The following is a 20,004-nucleotide window of genomic DNA, read 5'->3' on the forward strand; positions in this document are numbered from 1 at the left end:
ATAGCTATCCTTGCTGGGTCCGTGTCCCGCTGTGGCCTCCCCCATTGTATACCCTGGCAGTGGGCTTTGCACAGGTGTCACTCAGGGCAGGAGGTGTGATGAGGTCACAAGATAGCACCGTGGGGTGGGGGGAGGGTCCAGGAAGAGGGGAGAAGGATGTTCTTGTGCTTAAGCCAGGGGACTGGCGTTTTGGAGACCTGCAACCCACTCCAAAGCTGCTACAATGTGTGTGACCTGGGATAGTCCCGGTGCCTCCGTTTCTTTTCTGTCAAATGGGGATGATGCTAAGACTTGCTGACCCAGCAGGGGCATTGGGAGGCAAATGTTTGGGAGGCACTCACATAGCAGGGTGCAGGGGACCACAGAGACTCAGCAGATCCAGGCTGTTTTACAGCAGCTGTGAATCTGGCCCTCACCTCTCGGGGCGGGAGGGATCTTTCTATTCTTGAGCTGAGCCAGTCTGACGTGGAGTGAGCACCAGACACAGACACCCAGCCCTCTGATGCTCTTTGGACAGGGTGCTCTTCAGAGCAGGCCCCTCCCCAGACCTCCTTGGTCCAGATACCGGACCCCCCCACACACACAGACAGCCCCAGAAAGCACACCAAGTCATGCATCAGAGGGGGAAATAAGCAGGTTTCAGGTGAACAGTAGCCCAGCTGCGGGGTGGGGGGCGATCTGGTCCCAAAGCCAGGTACGTAATGGTCGATGGCCCACGGCCTGCGAGTGCTTTCGGTGCTGGCGAGCCAAGGGGATTCTCTGGATGTGCATTATTCATACACACACTTCCACTGACAGCCAGCTTGGGTGCCTTTAAGAATAGACCCAACCCCAGCTAATCAGCTGCCACCAGTACACCCGCCTCCTGCCTCTCATCAGCTTGACGTCAGGAGCTGTCCATAGGCCTCGGTGCTGAAACAAAATGGCTGGCTGCTAGCGACCCGGGTGAGGAGCAGCCCACACAGAGGCAGATGGAGCAGTATGCAATTTTCTAGCAAGCACACACCCTTTCCCAAGCAGGCACCCAGCTAAGGGCTCACTCAGAAGTCCCCCGGAGCCCATGTGGTAGCAGACAAGAGGACGGAACATGTCTTTGCTCTGCGTTGGAGGTAAGGCAAGGACCAGAGCGGGTGTCTCTATTATATCTCCGGGCACACAGATTGGGTAGCTATGTGCGATTCATACTGCTCGGCTGCTTAACAGCTGGGAGTCGACCTGTGTGTGTTGCAACCCAGTGGCTCCGTCGATATATGAACCCAGCTAATGGGTGCAGGAACAGAGCATTAGAAACAGACACTGACCGAGGGAATTGGGGGGTGGGGGGAGGGCGTGAAATGGGGCTATTTAATAAATGATCCACTCTGGCAGCTGAAAGACCATTTCCTTCTTTCCCAGCTTCAGCACATGGCTAATTTGTGGGTGTGTGTGTGCTTGCCTTTAGGATGCCTTTGTAATAACGGAGGAAGTCGATGGAAATCGTTGCAAGACCCACACATTTTTGTTTGCATTGAATGGCTCCTATCTGCCCCCCTGTAGCGACCGATCCGTAGGATTTTTTTGGAAGCGATTATTGCGGGTGGATGGGGTTGGTATTTATTACACGTTAGAGTCTAACTATTGGGATTTAAAGAGGGCAGCTGAATGTGGGTTAATCCTAGAGCTGCTTTCTCTGCAATGATGGTTAATCCTGTGCAGGGCATTTGCACTGCTAATTTATACCAGAATTGATTTTCACTTTTTTTTGGCAAGCTATTTTTGTATTTTTGTAGCGAGGAGTGATTTGCACCTTCTCTTTAATGCACTGGGGGGGGGGGGGTTCTCTCCTTTTGAACCAATATTAATTCCAAACCTGTCTTTCTAATGCCGTTTTATTCATTTTGAAGTCAGTAAGTTGAGAGGTGACATTTGGAAAGATAGCTTAGTTTATACTTGGCATTTTACAGCCCATCTGAGGGTGTGTGTGAGAGAGGGAGTGGGGGGGGTTTTCCATGTACATCCATTTAATGTTAAACGTGTCGGTATTCTTGTTCTGATCCATTTCCAAAGAACTAGCAATGTCGTCATAAGGGATCGAGAATAAGCTGCTGGCTGGGGCTGAACTTTTAAGGATGTGGAGCATGGAATTTAGGAGCCTTTTTATGATTTTGAAAAGGGTCCCAGTGGGGAGGGAGGTGGCTGGCTAGTAGCACTATGCCTCGCATACACTAATCCTGCTTTGAAAGCACTCGGTGGGACAACCTCCAGGATTTAGACAGATGTTTATTTGGCAAAGCTCGGTTGTTTTCAGGGAGCAGTGGTCCCCCCAGTGTGCTGGCTTCCCGGCTGAATATGCCACTGCATGGAGCCCGTCTGAAAGCCGGGGCGCTCAGCAGTGTGTGAGCCTTCCCCACAGCAGCTTCATTCACAAAACCCAACCCAGTCTAGAACACCCAGCTGGCATTGTTAGACGGTCTTTGCATATTTGGCAGGTGCACTGAAAGAAATTGCATATGGGGGGAGGGGAAGAAGAGGGGGATGACACAAATGATGCCCTCTTACCAGAGCTTGTCCCAGCAGACCTTTCTGGAGGCGATCGGCTTTGCATTCAAAGCCGTGTGTCTGCCTTTGGAGGAAACCCATAGAAATGTTAAGGAATAAAGCACCCCCTTTTCCCACCATGCCAGCCGGAAAGAGTCAGGGCCAGCCCATCCGATCCAATTACACTGCTCTATTTACATGTTCCATTGATCAGTCCCCTGAGCCTTGGGCATATGCATGCAAATTAATAAAGAGCCTGCCATAAATGATTGGGGAAATAGCCTTTTGCTGCCTTGCGGCGCCCTGTGGATTGATGAGGGGGCGGGGTGTGCTGGGAAGGGGGGGTGGATTCTTATTATTAAAGGTTTCTCCTATAAATCACGGCGCAGATTGTTCGGTGTGCTCCAGCGACAGGCTTCTGTTGAGAACAGTTTATGAATGAATTCACTACAGAGGATGGCGTCCTGTGGTTTGCTGGGTGGTGCAGCCTTCGATTTTTGGCAGGCTCTGAGTGCCTTCCCTATATGGCACGGATGTCCTGCCTTGGGCCCCGGCTCTGCCATGGAGCCATGAGCAGGGGTGTGTATGTGGCGCGGTTCACAGACTCCCTTGACGCCTGCCCTGCCAGGCTGCAGCCCCTCTTCCCGCTCCTACAGAACGGCTCATTGGGGTTCTAGCTGCACTTTGCCCTGCACCTCCTGGATTAGCGTCAGGGGGACCGGAACCGAGGGGCCACAGGGTCATGGCCCATCCACTTTTCACCATGGCCACAGCCCCCTGCCCCTCCTCTTCCCCCAAGGCCCTGCCCCCCAGGCCTGGCCAAAAGCTGGAGCCCAGCCCAGGGAGCCTGGACAGCTGTGGGGAGCTATGGACCCTCCACCTGCCTGGGGTGGGGGTAGGGGTCCCAAAAGCAACCCCCGGTCTGTGTTCCCACCCCCCAGTCCCTCCGCAGGGCAGTTGGAGGGTCTCCCCATAGCTGCCCGTGCTGCTCTTATCATGGCCCGGTGTCTGCTCTTTGGCCCCCAAGACCCCACCCGCCCCCAGCCAGGCCAGAAGCTGAAGCCAGGTCGGGGTAAGAGCTGCGTGGGCAGCTGTGGGAAGCCATGGGCCCTCCACCTGCCCTGGGCGGGGACATGGGCCGGGGCTGGTCTTGGGACCCACCTCCCCAGGCAGGTTGAGGAGCCTGGGCTCCGTTCCCCTGCTCGGCTCCGGCTTGGCCAGGGAGAAGCCGTGGGGCGGGGCCATGGAGGGGGCAGGGACTTGTGCCCCTCCCCACATTGTTAGGAAGAATCCATCACCCCTATTAGCGTACACTCCATCCCTGGCCCCACAAAGTCATGAGACCTCCTTGTCAACCTCCTCCTGGCGCTGGCCAAGACAGCCAACCCTCACTCCAGGAAGAGGAAGCTGGATGGGGGTGGCTCTGTGACTGTGGCTCCCGTCCCCAGCCCCTCGTCTGATCATGCCTCCAAGCAGGATTCTTCTGGGCAGGGTCCACTGACTCCTCAGACACCCGTGAGCACAGGTGGACACCGTCCGGGGTTCTCTGGGCTCAGTGATTCCTCCCCCTCAGTTGAGAGGGGGACCCACCTGTCCCCATCCCGGCATTAGGTATCCAGCACGCACGGCTGCCCATTGCACCTGGCTCTTGGTTTTGCCCTGGTTTCTCCCTGCCTTTCCCTTTCTTTTCCGTGCGGTTTGCAAGTTCCCCCAGCAGGTGCGTTAAAGGAGCACAAGTCTGGAAGCTTCGGAAGTCAAACCAGACCTTTGCTAAACTACTCGCCTCTGCCACTGGCATTTTAATGTCACTTTAAAAGCATCAGGGAAAAGTAGGGCAAGAAATCTGATGGCACATATTTATTTTTATGCATGGGGCTGGAGGATTTAAATAACAGGGCATGAGCCACACCCCCGCCTGCTTTTCTGACTAAGACTGACAGCTCTGAGCATCTTTCTTTAACGAGCACAGCTTCCAGGGGGCCGTCAACTCGGCTTAACTGTCATTTATTTCAGAGCCCTTCATAGGCACCGTAGCTCCAGGGCAGAACAAGTTAGATTGTTTGAATGCACAAGCTTAATTAACAATGGGCTCAGCAGGGTTCGCCTCACCGTTTTTTCTGGGCAGGCTTCCGGGTGGAAAAGGATCAAGGCCAGATTCTCAGCTGGGTTAAATCGATGGCCTTCCAGTGGCGTGACCTCACTGACGCCAGCTGAGAATCTGGCCCCACATCTTTAAGCGGCTTCAGATGCACTTGCTGCAACTTTGGGAAGTAACATGACGACAGTCCTCCCAGTTTTTGAGTCTATTTTTGCTTCCGTGTCTGATAGAGTCAGTTCACTCTTGCCCATGCCTCCCCGCTCTGAATTAAATCTTCTCCTCGAATCCTGAACAGGAGCCGGAGCCCTACACAGATGCCCCCAGAAATCCCAGCGGAGGACTATATTCTGCTTGCCATTGTGGGTCCTACAATGAAATACAGCACAATAATAGCCAGGGCTGCAAACTGGGGTGTAGCGTGACCTCTATGAATGCAGGAGACACAAAAAACCAAGGCCAGCGCTGATCAGTGATCTCGTCTGATGAACATAAGAACAGCCATACTGGGTCAGCCCAATGGGCCAGCTAGCCCAGTATCCTATCCTCCGAAGGTGGCCAGTGCCAGGTGCTTCAGAGGGAATAAACAGAACAGGGCAATTATCGAGTGATCTATCTCCTGTCCTCCAGTCCCAGCTTCTGACTGTCAGAGGTTCAGGAACATCCAGAGCATGGGGTTGCATCCCTGTCCATCTTGGCTAACAGCCATTGATGGACCTATCCTCCATGAACTGATCTAATTATTTTTTGAACCCAGTTATTGTTTTGGCCTTCACAACATCCCCTGGCAATGAGTTCCACAGGTTGACTGTGTGTTGTGTGAAGAAGTACTTCATTATGTTGATTTTAAACCTACTGTCTATTAATTTCTTTGGGTGACCCCAGGTTCTTGTGTTTATGAGAAGGGATAAATATCAATTCTCTATTCACTGTCTCCACACCAGCCATGATTTTATAGACCCCTGTCATCTCCTCCCTCAGCCATCTCTTTCCCAAGCTGACCAGTCCCAGTGTTTTAATCTCTCCTCATATGGAAGCTGTTCCATACCCCTCATCATTTTTGTTGTTCTTCTCTGTACTTTTCCAAGTTCTAATCTCTTTGGAGATGGGGTGACCAGCACTGCACTCAGTATTCAAGGTGTGGGCATACCATGGATTTATAGAGTGGCATTATGATATTTTCAGTCTTATTATCACTCCCTTTCCCAATGGTTCCCAACATTCTGGTTGCTTTTTTGACTGCCGCTGCACATTGAGTGGATGTTTTCAGAGAACTCTCCACAATGACTCCAAGATCTCTCTTGAGTCATAACAGCTAATTTAGACCCCATCGTTTTGCATGGATAGGTGGGATTATGTTTTCCAATGTGCATTACTTTGCATTTATCAACATTGAATTTCGTCTGCCATTTTCTTGCCCAGTCACCCAGTTTTGGAAGATATGCCTGTCCTTTCCACTGCACTTTAAATCGAGGAAGAGAGATCCTCAGCTGGTGTAAACTGGCATGGTCACATTGCCTTTGGTGGACCTGTCAGTCACACCAGCTGAGCATCTGGCCCTAGGTATCTGAAATACATAGAACAGTAAGAAATCACTCTTTCACACAGTTGGCCTGATTCTGTTTCCTTTCCTCCGACTGGGTGGGATCCAGTCCTGCGAGGAAGGCCCATGTGCCACTCACATCCTCCAAAGGGGGCTTGCTGGTGCACATGTAACGCGGACAGACCCCGGTTGGCAGGACCTCTGGAGTGTCATTCATGAGCCTCTACCGCATGAGCTAAAAGCCGACTGCCTGTTAGCTAAGGCTATAAAGCAGATTCATTTTATCTCTTTCTTTAAGTGGTCTCGGTCTCACTAGATGGGACGGAACTCCACCCCCAGGAGGTGTCTTGGTTACATGCACAGAGCCTGTGAGGGCCCTCTGCACATGAATGAATTCCACCTCCCAGGCCACCCTTTCCTTGGTGAGCCTCTTAGACAATGGATTCTCACCCGCCCAACTGCACAATGCCATCTCTATTTGCTCACTAAGGCACTGATCCTTCAATCCGACCTACCCACTCGTCCAATGGGGCCCCTGGTATGGGCCACATGCAGGATTGGGGGCCTCCTCCTGGAACGGGGCGGTTAGTTGCCAGCCTGACACAATGACAGCTCCTGGGAATATATTTAGCACCAGTGCGACGTTGGAGTCATTTCTTTGTGGATTCTTACTTCCAGGCATCCTATAAATAGGAACTTGGGCGGTGGTGTTTTCTTGACGTTATTAAAGTGCCTTCCTGAAGTGTCTGTAATAGTAGGACGCTGCAAAATGTTTGTTCAAAGCCCTCGTTTTGAGAGGCTTAAAACAACTTCAGGTGGGTCAATTCAACATCCAAATTTCGCGTCGCAGCAGGGTTTGGGTGGGGGAGTCTGGAGGGGCTATTCTCCCCGGGTGGGTTAAAAGACTCCCTTGGCCATCCCTTCACAAAACGCAATTCAAAATCAGCCCAAGCCAAGCAGCTGCTTTGGAGTGGAAAGCTGGGCCTGCCACAGCCACAGGGACAGGCAGGAAAGGAGCAGGAAGGTTCTGAGCCCTGTCTCTGCCTTGTGCTCCTAGTTACGCCTGCCCCAAATGCTCCCCGTTCGCATTTGGCCGCATTTTACCCCCTTTGTTCTGTGCCCCAGATACCAAGCGCTGCCCGGCAGTGGAGAACTGGCTTACGGTTCCCAGTATCAATAGCACAAATTCGGGGAGCTAATTCCTCAGCTGCTGCGTAACTCATGGCCTTTGATTGACACCAGCTGAGGAAGCAGCTGCTCACACACACACACCGGCCTACATCTATAACGACTGGCTCAGTCAGAAGCAGAGACAAATTCCCAGGGTCCTTACATGGGGCCTGAGTCTGCTCTCACAGTGAGTTTAAACAGAAGAACATAAGAACGGCCAGACTGGGTCAGACCAAGGGTCCATCTAGCCCAGTCTCCTGTCTTCCGACAGTGGCCAATGCCAGGTGCCCCAGAGGGAATGAACAGAACAGAGAATTACCAAGTGATCCATCCCATATTGCCCAATCCCAGCTTCTGGCAAACAGAGGTTAGGGACACCATCCCTGCCCATCCTGGCTAATACCCGTTGATGGACCTAGACTGTAAACTGGCTTCCATGGAGTTACTCCTGATTGACACCAGAGAGAGAGAGGAGAACTGAGCCCTGGCTTGCTCCATAGCTCAGCAACACCCCCTGTGACTCCAGTAAAACAGGATTCAGGATTTGACCCCACTTGGAGCCCACGACTGTGTTCTCTGGGTGGCTTTACAAGGCTTAAGATACTCAAACTTAGTAAAAGAGACCAAGGCCCAGAGCCTTCATGGTAGCACCAAAGAGCCACTGAAATCAATAGGAGTTAAGCGCCTAAATACAATTGAAGATCTAGGACCAAGTTCCCTGCTGCTTGAACCAGACACCTAGGAAATCAGAATCCTATCCATGGAGAGGGTCTGGGCAGATCGTGCAGCTTGTGTTCACAGTCACCGGGTTCCTGCTCCATTGTATTTCTGCAGGCGAGTGAATTCCAAAGGCGTGGGGCCAGCCTCCACCCCTGCGGCCATCAAGTCCCAAAGTTCCAGGGACAGGCGATGACGGGGGATCGGAGCTTTGGTGGGTTCCCTTACACGTCCTTTCTGGGCCCAATGCATTAGCGTGCCAGGGAGCACTGGGTGCGGGAAGCCTGGGTTCTGGCCCTGTAAGGTACGTAGCGCGCAGCTAAAGGCAGGTGCGGTGAAAGCTGGGACCCAGGAATGGCCTTGTTAGCCTGGCCGCTCTTGCAGGGGCATTAAACACACCCCGAGATAGCAGCTGTCAGCTACTGGTCACCAGAGTCAGTGGGAGGTAGGATCCTGTCTCCCTTTGCGGATCCCAGCCTGAGGGTAGGTTGAGATGCTAAGGGATGTGGTGGTCTCCATCCATTCCCTAGCTGACCGGGGTCCCCAGCCCAAGCTGCCATCTGGCACCAGCTGGGCCCAACCTTGGTGATCTGAGCGGGGCAGTCGAGAGATGAATGAGGCTGTAGCATGAATTGTCTCTGCTAGAGGCAGTCAGGATGGAGGTGTGTTGTTGGGGAAGTATGGAGGGGAGCATCCTCTGCCCACACTGGAGATTGTCTCTCATTGCCACCGTGGTTAATGTAGAAACCTTCACCACCATTCAATTGACTCAAAGGGTGAAGTCCAACCTGCACTTCATCAGACTTCAAGAGCAGAACCATGGCCCGATGTACACCAGGTGATGCCCCTGCCGGACAAAGCTGATCAGGACTACGGTTCTCACCTTCCCCCGTGGTTCTGCAGAGCGGGGCAAGGAGGGAGGAAGGTGGGAGGGGTAGGTGCAGAAGGAGGTGGAGGTGCAGAGAGGGTGGGCAGGAGCAAACCAGCAATCAGCAGAGGAAGTCCAGTCAATCGCATCGTCCTCTAGCGTCTGTCTCCACATGGACCCCCATCTCCATCACCCAGCGAGCTCAGGTCCCAGCTCTCAGCACAGGTGCCCGTAGTTCGATGTGGTGATTCTAGTGCCAATGACTTCTCCGGCGGGGAGGGGATGAAGCTGGGACTGACCTCTTTTCAGGCTACCTAATTATTCACACAGTTTGGCATCTGCGCAACTTATTGCTCTATTTGCTTCTGTTCCACTCCAGCAGGGCCACACAGTTCCTCTCCCATCACTGGCACTGGGCTGGTTTCTCTCTTGGTTGCCTTCTCCCGGCATTGATTTTGCTTTTGGAAAAAATGATTTTCGCTCCTTTTAATAGTACAATTACCGGGCCTCTCCCCTCTGCGCTGCAGCTTGTCGCTCTGGGCACTGAGGGAAGGCGTTGATGCTTAGAGGAAGGGAGCTGGGCTTGCATGTGCAGAAGTGTCTGTTCTCAGTGCTCTTTGGGTGGCTGGGAAGAGATCCTAGGCTGGGAGCTCCCGGAGAATCAGGAATGCCCAGTGCTCGCTTGTACCTCTGAACCCCCGGCACAAGTTCAAACCCTGCAATTGACTCAAACAGTGGAGTCTGTGGAGCAAGTCCCATGCTGCAGATCCCAGAGCGGAGGGGCCTGTCAGCTCAGGAATTGTTCAAATGCTCGACTTCCTGCAGAATGAGCCCCCAGAGCCATGTGTTCCAACAGAAAATGAACCGGCCACATAATCAGAAGGAACAAGCCAGGGCTGAATGTCGACAGGAGAGTTCTAGGCTGGCTGCATGGCCAGGGGTCTATTCCCAGTTCTACCACCCATGTTCGTAGAGTGCCAGCTCTCTGGGACAGGGGCTGCCTCTTTGTACAGCCCCCAGCACAGGGGGGACCCAGTACAAATCATTAACAGCACAGACTGGCTGGACCCCCATCTCATTTATGCTCAGGGCCTTGTCTATCACCCTGTCAGTGTAAGGGGGCTGTAAAGTGGGCAGGAATGGCCCTCTGCAAATGCTCCCTTGCCCCCCCTCCCCCAGCAAGCCCTGCTCCCAGCCCTTTGCATAAGGAGCAAGATCTGGGGCATGGCCACCATTCACTGGCCCCCAGAGGGACCATACGGAGGAAAAGCATAGATTAGAGCAGCCCCGAGGCTGTTCTAACTTACTCCAGAATGCAGGGAGTACTGAGGAAGCTTAAAGCCCCTCCATCCATATCTGCCTCTGCAGGGAGTCAGGCTAACTGGGAGTCAGACCTGTTGTCTGCCCGTGGGCAAGTCATGTCCCTACTCTGTGCCTCAGTTTCCCCATCTGTAAAATGGAGATACTCTTCCTCTCCTGGGGAGAGGATGAGCTAATGCCAGCAAAGCTCTGTGTAACTGCTCAGTGTTATTACATAGCTGAGGGAAAGGGGCTGCCTTTCAGCAGCAAGCGAATTGCCTGGGAGCGCGCCACGCTCTAGGAATGAAATTTGCATTTGGAGCGTGTTAATTTTGTGCCCCAACTCTTTGGAGGTGAGGAGGCTCTGGCTCATCTCCCCCTCACTCCGGGCACCCTTCTTACAGAAGAGCATGAATGTCACGTTTTAAAGGAACAGCTACAGGCTCCAAGCCTGGCTGTGCTGGGCACTGCCCAGACCAAGTGAGAGACAATCCCTGCCCCAGAGAGCTTCCCGCCTAAAGACACAAAGGGCAAATGGGCACAGAGAGGGGCAGGGACTTGCCCCAGGTCAGCCGGCAGGGGAGTGGCAGAGCTAGGATTAGAACCCAGCTCTCCAGCCAGAGTCCTACCCACTAGACCACACGGAACCCAAAGCTGCTCTCGCCCCTTGTGGCCACTGTACACCCGGCCTTTGGGCTCCTGCCACAGAAATCCACCTGCCCAGACACCTTGCACTTACCCCATCTCAGCTCGCCGCTTTCCAACCGATGGGCTGTAAACCCAACCACATAGGAACGTATCAGCTCCCCGCTGGCCCACTCTTCCAGCCATGCGTCCCTCCCCAGGGTGTCACGCTCCTGTCCAGCCACTGGCCGCCGGCTAGGCTAATGGAGCAGGCTTATCATCCGGCAACAACAGCCCGGATCAAAACGTAGCCCCATGGACCCTTCACCAGGCCATGGCTGCCTGCTTGCTACCAAAGGGTGGGGCCTGGGGCAGATCGGCGCCACACAAGGCTGAGAGAAAGGAGTTGCTTGGATTTCTTTGCTGGAGATCTCAGGGTGACTCCCTGTGCTTGGGGTTCCAGTCAGCAGGCAGCTGAAGAGAGCTGGCGCTGGGCACGGGCACTGTGCCACGTGCTGCTTCACACAGTGGCTCATTAGACGTCCTGGCGCGGTTCTCCCTCGGATGGTGGCTTTGGGGTACGGTGATAGCCAGACTGCTCACACAGCTGACGGCTGTCTCTGATCTAGCTCCAGACAATGCCTGTTGTAGCAGCCTGCTGCCCAGCCAGGGAGGCGGCTAGCGGTTAGCCAAAGTGCGGCAACTGCTGGGCTGGCCTCTTCCGTTCCCCGGCTCAAAGCCATCGGTGCAGCGTGGCTCAGCTAACACCCGTGCTGGGGTGCTCGATAGGGCCCTGAGAGATTCAGCGAGTTCCTCCTGGCTTGTATCTTCTGGAGTCCATTTGTACTCGGAGGGAGACCCAGTTCGGTAACAGGGTTGGGGGAGGGAAGGGGAGACATTTCGTCTTAAACTTTGGCAGGTGGACGGATTCAGCATGGAAAACACTTCCCTAGGCTAGGCAAGGGCACACTGCACGCCCCAGAGCCAGAGCTCCTTGCTTTCATCCTTCTCCAGGTACATTGCAGGCCTCAGGGAACGCGGCACACCTTGCGAGGGAGGAAGGAATTTATACCCCCTTTACAGAGCAACGAGAAGCAAAATAACTCCCCTCTTGTCACTGCCGGGATGACAACTCCAGCATCCTGACTCCCATTCCCCTGTTCTAACCACACATCTCCCGTGTCTACAAATCCTGCATCTTGGCAGGGGTCAGGCAGGATGCCCCTGGTGGTCCCTTCTAACCCTACGTTTCTGTCGGACTCCCAGTGCTCTCCTCTCACCATTAGCTCACACTTCCCTGTCACAAACACTCTCACATGGGGATCCAGTGTCCGGCCCCACCTGCGATTGTCTGGACCGGGGCACAGTGGGGGTGAAACACCCCCCTTCAGGTCTGGCCGCGTTCCGCACTGTCAGACAACAGGGAGAGAATTGCCAAGTAAGATATTGTTGGTACCGCTGGCTCAGTCACCTCGCCCATCTGTCTAGCCACATGTGATGCCACCCGTACAACCGGCTGGAATGGTAGGACAGATCAAACCCAACCCACTGCTCCCTGTGGGTCCAGTTCCCTTCTCAGCCACCCCCGGGGAGAGTGGGAAGAACCCCTCTGCTGTCCATGCAGTTAGGCAGGCAAAGGGAAAGGACAGTGGGCCCTGCTGAGCCTTGTTTAGGAGGCAGTGTTGTCTACTGGATAGATCACTGCGCTGGGACTTGAGACACCTGCGTTCTATGCCTGGCTCAGTCACTGACCTGGGGCAAGTCACGGCCCCTCTCTGTACCTCAGTTTCCCCATCTGCAGAATGGGGATAAAGTCACTGATCCACTTTGAGACCTACTGATCAGAGCTAGGTCTTATTATTATTGTTTAACAGCCTTGTGATGGGGTGTACTTGCCCGCATTGGAGATGAAAGGGTTAAGCTAGCACTCCTGGCAGCTGAAACCGTGCCCCCTCGCCCCTGCTGGGCCACACTTCCCTATAAAGGGAAGCAGCCCTGCCTCGTTCTAGGCTGACTGCTGGAGAGGAAGGATGCACCTTGCAGGCTCCAACATGGGAGTAGTCAAAACTCTAGACCATGGGAACCAGAGGTGCTGAGACCCAGGCAGATGCCCGGATATCTGTGGACACCCAAGGGAGGTTGGAGCTGCCGGGAGCAGTGCCAGCTGAGGAGATCGGAGAACCCGCAGGTGTCCAAACCGCAACATCAGGAAATACAGTCGGAAGTAGCCCAGGGGAATTAGACAGTGGACCAGTTACAGAACTGGATCTTGAGTCAGCATGTTTCAGTTGGATCCCCGCTGACTCCGTGGCACACGCACTCGCCCCTGCCAGGCCCTTGGCTGGGACCCCTGGAGAGGGAGGGCCTGGGTCCCCCTCCCATGGCCGCCACACCCCTGCCCCAGGTAGTGGCCCATTTCCCCAACTCTGGCCACTCGGATGCATAGCACTGCTAAGGAGGGCAACCTCATTGACTCTGGCCACTAGGGCCGTACAACCGTGTTGAGGAAGTCAGCCACGCTGACTGTGGCCACTAGGCCATACAGCCTGAGTGAGAGGGCGATTATATTGACTCCGGCCATTGGATCACACTGCCCTGCCATCAAGGGCCACTGTATTGGCTCTGACCATTGGGCTGTACTGCCCTGAGGCTAAGGACAAGCAGGCAGACTTAACCGTGGTGCCACGACGCCGTTGCCTCTCCCCACAAAGGGGGATGGGGTGTAGTTGCCCTGCAACACGCCTGAACTTGCCCCGCCCCTCCAACCTTCACCCCCCCAGCCTCACCCCTGGCAGAGCTACTTACGTCTGTGCAAAGCAGGCCTGACTCTCCCATGCACTAGGCCTGATGTGTGCTGAGCTGGAGGCCCAGAGCCAGTGGATGCTGTCATTTCAGGACTCCCCTGCCTCCTGGGAGAATCCCAGCTAGTATACAGCCACTTCAGCAGCTCCTCTATGAGTCCCACTTCCAGTGTAGAGGGTGTGTGTGACGGAGCGGGACTGTTCTTAATGTTTCCTCTGCATAGTGTGGGGGTGCCTCAGTTTCCCCTATGCAGTTCTTAAGTCTCTAGGTGGTGGGGTAAGGGTGTATGATTATTGCAGAGCCCTAGAGGGCAGGTGTGTGCAGGGGTCTGGACACAGAGAATGGCCGACACCCTCTTTCCTGGCAACTGATGGCCTGGCCCTTCCCCCCCCCACCACCACACACCCCCCCCCCCCCCAAGGTGAGAGCTAAAGGGTTGGAGAACAAAGAAATCAGGTGGCCTCCTGGCCCGGGGAAAGGGACAAAGCCCAGAGGAGGAGGGGCTGGAGAGAGTTTCAGTTTGGGCTGGCTGGGGAGGTGGAGTGAAGTGCAGACGTGGTTGTCTGGCTCACTGCCTGCTCCCCAAAATGGACCCAGCTGAGGGGTCCTGTTCTCTGCACCTACAAGCTCTGGTTTAGAGCATGTTCCTGTCGTCTAATAAATCTCTGTTTTACTGGCTGGCTGAGAGTCACATCTGACTGCGGAGTTGGGGGGCAGGACCCTCTGGCTTCCCCAGGACCCCGTCTGGGCGGACTCGTTGTGGGAAGTGCATGGAGGGGCAGAGGATGCCGAATGCTCCGAGGTCAGACCCAGGAAGATGGAATTTGAGTGAGCTGTGTGTCTTGAAGACAGTCTGCTCACAGAGAGGAAACTTCCCCAGAGTCCTGCCTGGCTTCGTAGGGAGCAGCTCCAGAGCATCACCCGGGGACTCCGTGACAGCTGGCCTGGGGAAAGGGGTGTGGCTATGGCTCCCAGCATCCATTTGGTCTCCAGTTGCTGGAACAGCCTCCGGGGATGGTTGGGAGGTGATCCAAAATAGAGCAGCCTTAAGGCTGCTCTACTCTGCACTGGTGATCAGGCAGGTTGGGATCAGGACGACACAAAATCTGTTTTTTGAGATGTACGCAGCACTTGCAGCTCTCCTTGTTTTCAGCTCGAGTGCAGGTGCTCCGCGAGTCTGGAACCCCAGCCCCAGGAGAGCTCAGAGACTGCGGCATTTAGAACCAATAGCCACCTTTGCAAATGCAGCTGTGAGAGTGTATGCCTCAGCGTTTGGAAATTAGCAAGGGTGTGTGTGTCACAGATCTGGGCAATGGGTGCCCTTCATGGCTCAGTCCCCCCTACCATTAGCCTGATGCCTCTCTCGCTCTGAAAAAGACATGATCTCTGTATTGCAGGTGGGGAAACTGAGGCACAGCAAAATGACTCACCTGTGGTCACACTGTGAGTCAATGACATAGGTGGGAACAGAACCCAGGAGTTACTGGCTCCTGCACAGCTGCTCACTCGCCCAGTTTGTGCCTTTGTCTAGTGTCATCCATGCCACCCTCAGCACTGGAGCCTCTGACCCCCTGGTGTGGGGAAGGTGAGAGGAGAAGGGGCAACTGCATCAGGTCCCCTTAGTGCCATGGGCAGCTGGGTGGATCCCATGGAGCACATCATGTGCTGGGGCAGCTATTCCTCATGGTGATCCACGGGGGCACATTTGAGGGAGCTGCACCTGGCCTTTAGCTCCCTCTGTGCAATGGGCGACTGGAAACGTCGTATGTGGGATGACAGACCGGCTGGTGGGGAGATACACTCGGGGCTGCTGGCTGCACCCTGGCGGTGGGCCCTCTTTTGGCCACTTCCATGTGGAGACACTGAACGGGTGTCCCACCAGGTTCTGCCAAAATGAAAGCTGGGAAATGCTCCCAGCTGGGGATCAGGGCTTGTTCCCCCCAACACCCCAATGAGGGAGGTTTTGCCCTTGTCCTCCAACAGAACCCCTTTGCCTGGACTGGGGTGAGCAGCTGAGCTTTCCCCAGAGGGCAGGTGGCCAGGAGCCTTTAGTCTGACTGTGGCTCAGGAAATCCTGGAAAGCAAGGAACACACAGATCCAGCGCGTATGGCGGGGGGCGGGTGTCCACCTGTGACTCTGTATTTGATAGGGTGGTTATTTGGGGGGTGACTTTTTATTAATGGGATGGAAGGAGAATGAAAAAAGGCCCTGAAATATCATGTAAACCATGGATGTGGTGAGATGGGAGGAGACGCAGCTGAGATCTGAGCCACGCCCCCCCAGTGTGCTCAGCCCTGCTCTGACATTGACTCGCTGTGTCCCAGGCTGCTGGTTTTGAGCACCTTGGTATTTGGAGGCTGAGCCTGAGACACATGGGGCCTGTTTCTCTGAAGTGCAGAGCACTCCCAGTGCTGACTGACAGCCATGGGAGCTGCAGGTGCTCAGCCCAAAGAGCACACCAAAGCAGGGGGGCATTTGCAAATGCAGGTCTATGGGTGCCTCAGTTTCCCATCTATAAGTTGGCATTGATGCTGTAATGTTGGTTTCCTCCCCTAGGTTGCTAAGGGCCATGGTTTGAGACTGGCTGAGGGAGATGGAAAGTGGTTTGAGGACAGGGGGGTGCCTGTCCTGAGGAGACGAGAGCTGCTGAGGGGGGCGCTGGCTGAATCAAGGAGTTCCTGGAGTTTTAAGACCCTTCCTTGGGATACCCTGTGACACTCTGGCTCTGCCCCATCTCCCCAGGGTGTGGGGAGGGTTCAGTAGCCAGTGTTTGCAAAGTGTTTTAATGGAAACTAAGGTTTGAATTTCCCCCAGTTCGCATGCACACTGGTCTCCACTTGGTTGGACCGCAGGTGGGCTGTATGTCAGGTTCGTAAGGCTGCTCTCAGAAAGGGCTGATTCTGCAGAATTCCTGCCAAACCTTCCCTTTCCTTTCTGGTGGCCTTGCAAGAACCCTCAACAGCCAGAAATTGCCATTGTCTCCACCCTGTTCACCACTCTTACTATTTCCTGGCAGCTGTAGGGATAAAGGGACAAGATCCGTCCAGCAGAGCTAACGGAGAATCTCTTAGCAGTCAAGTGCCCATGACACGGAGTTGTGCAGCCCTGATTCCATCCAGCAGAGGGCAGGGGCACAGGCCTCTGAAGATGATTGGTGATTAAAACCCACACCTGCAGCACCATAATTGTACAGCAGGTTTTGCCAAGGCATGTTCCTTGGCTGGGCAAAGCAAGGGCCGTTATCGGCCCAAGCAGGGTCTAATGTGGATAGCTGCCCGGCAGCACTGAACGGTTGAGGTGTTATCTTGCCCGATGGTTTTATAAACCCTGACAGGTGCGGGGCTGTATAGTGGGGGAGTGTGCTGCAAAGGGGGTCTTAGACCACAGTTTGCCGCCTGTCAATTCAGGCCTGAAATACAATCTAATTAATGAGAATGCTGGAATGGAGAGAGAGACACACACACACACCCCGGCAAGTCTGTTAATTAAAACAGCTCCTTAAATACAGCTCCTGCCGGAGAACAATGGCCCACTGCCACCCGGTGTTCTCTGACAGTGGCTGATAGCAGATGCTTCAGAGGACACGCTAGAATCAGCCAGCAGCAGGGCATAAACTGAGGCTGCCTAAGTGCACCTAATTATATACTTAATGGGGCGGCATCGCAGGAACCCCTCCTGAGCTGGTATAAGTCAGCCTGGCTCTATTGATTTCAATGGAGGGTATTGATTTAGGATCTGGCCACATCTCTGTTGCCTCCTCTCTCTCCAGGCAGTAGCAGCTGTGGGCCTGAAGCTTGTTGATTTTAGTACGTCCGGCTTCTCTGAGATGGCCTCTACTGAAATCCTGAGTGCGCACGCACACACATGCAAACACACACTTGTGCACACACCTAAACACGTGTGCACACGCACTTGAGCACACATCCATACACGTGTGCCCACACAGACATCTGGGTGCACATACGCATCATCTCCTCTAGCTCTTTAGTTGGCCTCGGACACTGGATACAAAGGGGTTGTGGCTAGAAGGCTCTCGAGGCTCACCGGGGACACGTGCCGCATAGCCGGGGGTCCTAGCTAGCCCCAGGTACACAGAGGGCACTGACCAGCAACACAGGGAGGGCGCAGTCTCCACGGCTTGCCGGGGCAGTGTGGTGGAAGCAATGCTCTGTCCCCATTGGGGAAGGGGTGACTTGGCTGCACCCCCCGCTGGCTAAGGAGGGAGCAGGACCAGACAGCTCCATGCTGAGGAGGTTCCATAGGCCATTCCTGTGGGGGCCCAGCAGAGCCCATGGCAGCTCCAGTCCACAGTCAGCAAGCGAGGGGATCCTGAGGCAGGGTGGAGATGGAGTGCCAGAATTTCCCCCTTACCGTGTGCAGTGGGTGAAAAGGAGCCAGGCTCGAGCCTCGTTCACGTGAGCCATGCGCTTCGAGATCCTCGCCGGGGAGCCGCTGGAGCGATGCAAAGCCGGGTCAGGCCAGTGCCGGTGCTGGTGTGGGACACGGACAGGAGAAACTGGGGTCTGGCAGATTGTAGGGGGTGGGAATAACACCTCACGGGGGTGAGTCAGCCAGAGACTCCCCCATCCCTCCCTGACCCTTTGCTAACCCGAGCTTGAGCATGCAGGGCCTGGGGCCAGCCCCTGCACCCGCTGCAGCAGACAGAAAAACGCCCACTGGCTGCTGTGGAGCTGGGCCCAGGCAGAGGGAGGTGCCTGGTGAACTCAATCGTTTTCCATTTTCACCCCATCTCCGCAATTCCCGATCCAGAGCCAGGGCAGCAAATCTCTTGTGCTGCATTTACTGAGAGCAGAACCAGGCCCAGCTGGGTCCAAACCAACCCCTCCCCCCAATGGCACCTCTTCCCGTCTTCTTCCCAGCCTGGTTCCAGGGGCTGGGAGAAGCAGCTAGGAAGGGGGAGGAGGGGCGTGCTATCCAACTCAAAGCACAATGCTGGCCTGCCCTAGCTATGGGGAACCCCAGCTGGCCGCAGTAAGCAGGGGCTGTCTCTATAACCCAAGTGACACAGCACTTGCTGCGGGACCCTACCGCTGGCTTCCTCCTCTCCCTGCATTGCTGGCATTAGGGAGGGGGGTTAGACTCCATCTCAATCTCTGTGCAAATGCTCCATCTCTCCTCCTGCTACACTAAGAGCGGGGCCAAGCACGGCCTTCACCAGCTACCGGCAGCTCCAGCCCTAGGTTTTACAGGGCCTGCATCCATGTGTGTGTGTTGGGGGTCCCAGCCAGCCTTCCACTGGGGAGTAGGGTGGCTTCAGGACCCATGGGAGAGGCGGGATGGGGAGCTAGGGAGAGGATCCTGGCCCTTGTGGTCGCTTCTAGCCCTATGATTCTGTAGCAGTGAGCCCGCTGGCGAGATACCTGCTTGTGCAGAAGGAGGTGCCTGGAGCAGGGGCCATTCCCAAATGCAGGGCTGCACTGCACACAGCTAGAGCCAGACCTGGCTTGTCACACCCCGCTCAGGAGCCAGGAAACCCCCGCCCAGCTGTGCACGCTGCTCCCTTTGTCGCTTTGCACAGATGTGCAAGCTTTGTGGAGGTGAGTGATGCCTCCAGCCAGGAGATCACAGCCTGGGGGGAGGGGTCGACGCAAAGTGCAGGGGCAAGGAAGGCGGGTCGCGTGTCCCCAACCCTCTGAAGCCGGTAGATTTCATTCATCTCGCTCCCCCGTGGCCAGGTCCCGGAAGATCTCCAGGCATGAATGATGCACAGAACGGAGTGAATGGAAAGGGCTGTCGCTGGCTGCTCTGCCGGATCCGGTGGCAACATGTGGCGAATACCAAGTGACCGGGGTGGGGGAGGGGACCCAGCGCAGGTGGGAAAGGGGAAATAAATGACAGGGGAGTGGGGGGGCTGGGGAGGGGCTGGTGTGTATGAGGCCGAGGGCGGCGTGCGTGGGAGTGGGAGGAGATGGCTGGAAATTTCCAGTGCAGCCAGAGGGGAGCCAGGTTTCCTTCTCACCCAACCCTGGCACTGCTCAGAGCCCGGGGGCTGATCCTCCTCTCACGCCAGTGTGAATCGGGAGTCAATGGAATGAACCTGCTGGGAGCGAGAGGGGAACTGGGCCAGTTCAGAGCCAAACTGCCTTGCACGACTCCCCTTCTAGCCTCTGTGGCCTGCTCTCAGGAGGCGCCGTGCCCCAGTGATCCCCGTCGGCGGGAGTTCTCTGGCTGGCCAGGGTCAGCAGCTCTGGGGTTTGTTGGGTCCATCCCCTCCTGCCTATGATGGTTGTTGGTGTACAAGGCCCCTTTCCCACAGAGCTAGTACTGCATGATACCGACACTAAACAGCTCTGCAAAGAAAGTAAAGGAGCGAAAAATATTGGGGCGAGGGGTGTGTGATTTAAGGT

General features: G+C 55.1%; 1 protein-coding gene across 1 annotated transcript in view; it reads left to right on the forward strand.

The window, feature by feature from the left end:
- Positions 1 to 874: 874 nt before the first annotated feature.
- The window catches only part of UNC13A (unc-13 homolog A), a 129,395-nt gene continuing 110,265 nt past the window's right edge, over positions 875 to 20,004 (forward strand). Inside the window, exon 1 of the mRNA XM_075123302.1 lies at positions 875 to 1,109. Coding sequence (XP_074979403.1) covers positions 1,088 to 1,109 — 22 coding nt within the window. The 5' untranslated portion in view covers positions 875 to 1,087. The remainder of the gene's footprint in view (positions 1,110 to 20,004) is intronic.

The sequence above is a fragment of the Caretta caretta genome, chromosome 25, assembly GCF_965140235.1.
Source record: "Caretta caretta isolate rCarCar2 chromosome 25, rCarCar1.hap1, whole genome shotgun sequence".
Classification (NCBI taxonomy): Eukaryota; Metazoa; Chordata; order Testudines; family Cheloniidae; genus Caretta; species Caretta caretta.